General features: G+C 53.0%; 1 protein-coding gene across 1 annotated transcript; it reads left to right on the forward strand.

Moving 5' to 3' along the window:
* Positions 1 to 350: 350 nt before the first annotated feature.
* On the forward strand, positions 351 to 1,031 carry LOC108865009 (uncharacterized protein K02A2.6-like; the record flags this gene model as incomplete). Its single annotated transcript, XM_018641610.1, has 1 exon — positions 351 to 1,031. A coding segment is annotated over exon 1 (681 nt), but the record flags the coding sequence as incomplete, so codon positions are not given.
* Positions 1,032 to 2,372: the final 1,341 nt, after the last annotated feature.

Raw genomic sequence — 2,372 nt, forward strand, 5'->3', positions numbered from 1 at the left:
GACGACCAATTCCTCAAAACAATCAAGGCAGAAAAATTCGGTTTATGGGCCGCCGTCCAGGAATATACCGACGTCAATTCGAAGTGATAACCGACAGCATATCCCTCAAGTACCTCAGGAGCAAGGCCAATCTCTCTCCGAAACTCATCCGATGGGCTTTGGCGATTCAAGATTATGATTTTGAAGTGGTACATCGAAGAGGGAAAGACAATGGCAATGCGGATGCCTTATCTCGCTTGACCGTCGCGCCTATTCAACTTGATCGGCTTCAGCTGGAACAAGGCTGTAATCCCAGTCTTCGCCGACTTGTAGAGCAAGTCCGCCTTGGGACGCCGTCGGAGGGGTACACCATGCAGAACGGGTTACTCTATCGGAGAGGCCGGCTCTGTATCCCCGGTTCTATGAGTGAGGACGTAATCAAGTTATGTCATGAGGACGATATGGCTGGACACCCGGGAGCGCGAAGGACTGAGCGTCGCGTCCGCGAACGGTTTGATCTTGGACGGGGCTTCCATCGTCGCGTTCGCCAGTATGTCAGAGACTGCGAGATTTGTCAGAGGCGTAAGCCGCCACAACAGAAAGTCGGCGATATGCAACCTGTGGTGCCGCCCGGAAGACCTTTCGAGAAGGTCGGGCTGGACTTCGCTGGTCCGTTCAACGTTCCTGGGCGTCCGCCGGTCTACATTTTGGTAGCCGTCGACGATTGTACGCGCTTCGTGCATCTCTTCGCTGCGGGGCGGATCTCGGCTCCGTTCGTGGTGCGGTCTCTCGAGACTATGAGTGCGTCTCTGGGGCGTATCGGGACGATTGTCACCGACAATGCGTCGTGCTTCCGAGGTACGTTGTTGGCTGATTATCTGCGGAGGGTTGGGACTTCGCACATCCGTACAGCCGTGGGTCATCCTCAATTCAATGGTCTCGCGGAGAGGACCATACGGACGTTGACGGATCGTCTTGGTGCTCTCGTGCTGGAGGGGTTCACGGCTGTTCGAGAGATAATTCCGAAGATAGCCTTCTCTTTGAACACCACTGTGAGTGAATCGCTACGGGAAGCACCCTTCGAAATGTTATTCGGATTTCCGGCGGTCCATCCTGGGGAACCCCCGCGGGTCTCACAAGGCCGCCGTTCTGTACAACAAGTGCGGGAGGAAGGCCATCGGAATCTTTTGAGGGCTCAAGAGCGTATGAAGAGTCGGTATGACGCTTCGAGGGTGAAACCGGTACAGTTTCGTGTTGGTCAGGAGGTACTGGTTCGGATCACCAAAGTCAGGCGTGGTCTGTCCAAGAAGTTGCACCCACGGTTCGTGGGGCCCTGCGAGGTGGTGCGTCGGACTGCCCATTCTACCTATGAAGTGCGAGATCAGTCCAATCGAGTGCGGACCCTGAATGCTAAAGACTTGAAGCCCTTCGAACGAGGGCGTTCGTGAGCAGTAGCGAGGCCGATTGAAGCGGCGCTGCTGTCGCCGGGTCATCCTATAAAAAAAGCTGCTCGAGTTCAGAATAAATCCTATCCATTATCACCGGTCTTCGTTGTTCCGCTACAATAGCTATAGGGATGTAGTAGCGACTACGATGAAAGAGTTAGGTCGAGCAAAAGGAGAGGAATTCGAAATTAAAGAAATACCAGGAAGCGCCCCAGTACGGAGCAAGCCGTTTCGACTGTCTTTGGCGGAACGAGATGAATTAGTGAACATTTTGAAACAAATGAAAGAGGCGGGAATTATCGAAGAATCACATTCGGATTACGCGAGCCCCCTTCTATTGGTCAAGAAACCTGACGGAAGCTTCAGAATGGTTATCGATTATCGAAAGCTCAACGCTCAAACAGTGAAATCGAACTACCCGCTGCCGCTGATTGATGACATTATGGACGAGATCGGAGGTCGAGAATTCTATTCAACATTTGATCTAGCCTGGGGGTATTTCCAGATAGGCATGTCTCGAGAATCAGCGGAAAAAGCGGCGTTCGTTACGACTTAGGGCCAATTCGCGCTCGTTGTAATGATGATAGGACTGAGCGAGATTCGTCTGCTATGGCGCTTGAATGCAGCGCTTGCGCTCGGTCCGAGCGATCTTCAGCTCGTTTTGTACTCTGCCCGGGTCCGTGCGGTGGATGCGTGCACGAAAAGTGTCTCGTGAAACCCAAGACCGACAAGGAGGATGTACTGTGCAGGAAATGTGAGGGAAAGTCCGCAGTCCGCGCAACCACAGCTTCGCTGAACGCGAGGATCATCATGCTGACAAACCTCGTTCTCGATCAATCAAAAGCTCTCGAAAAGTCTCAAGCCGACATCCTGGGGCTCAAGAGAACCCAGGAAGATCTACTCCGTCAAATTTCAAATGGCAGAGAGGACCGGAAAATGCCTCTGAAC

The sequence above is a fragment of the Galendromus occidentalis genome, unplaced genomic scaffold, assembly GCF_000255335.2.
Source record: "Galendromus occidentalis unplaced genomic scaffold, Mocc_1.1 scf7180000075851, whole genome shotgun sequence".
NCBI classification, from domain to species: Eukaryota; Metazoa; Arthropoda; class Arachnida; order Mesostigmata; family Phytoseiidae; genus Galendromus; species Galendromus occidentalis.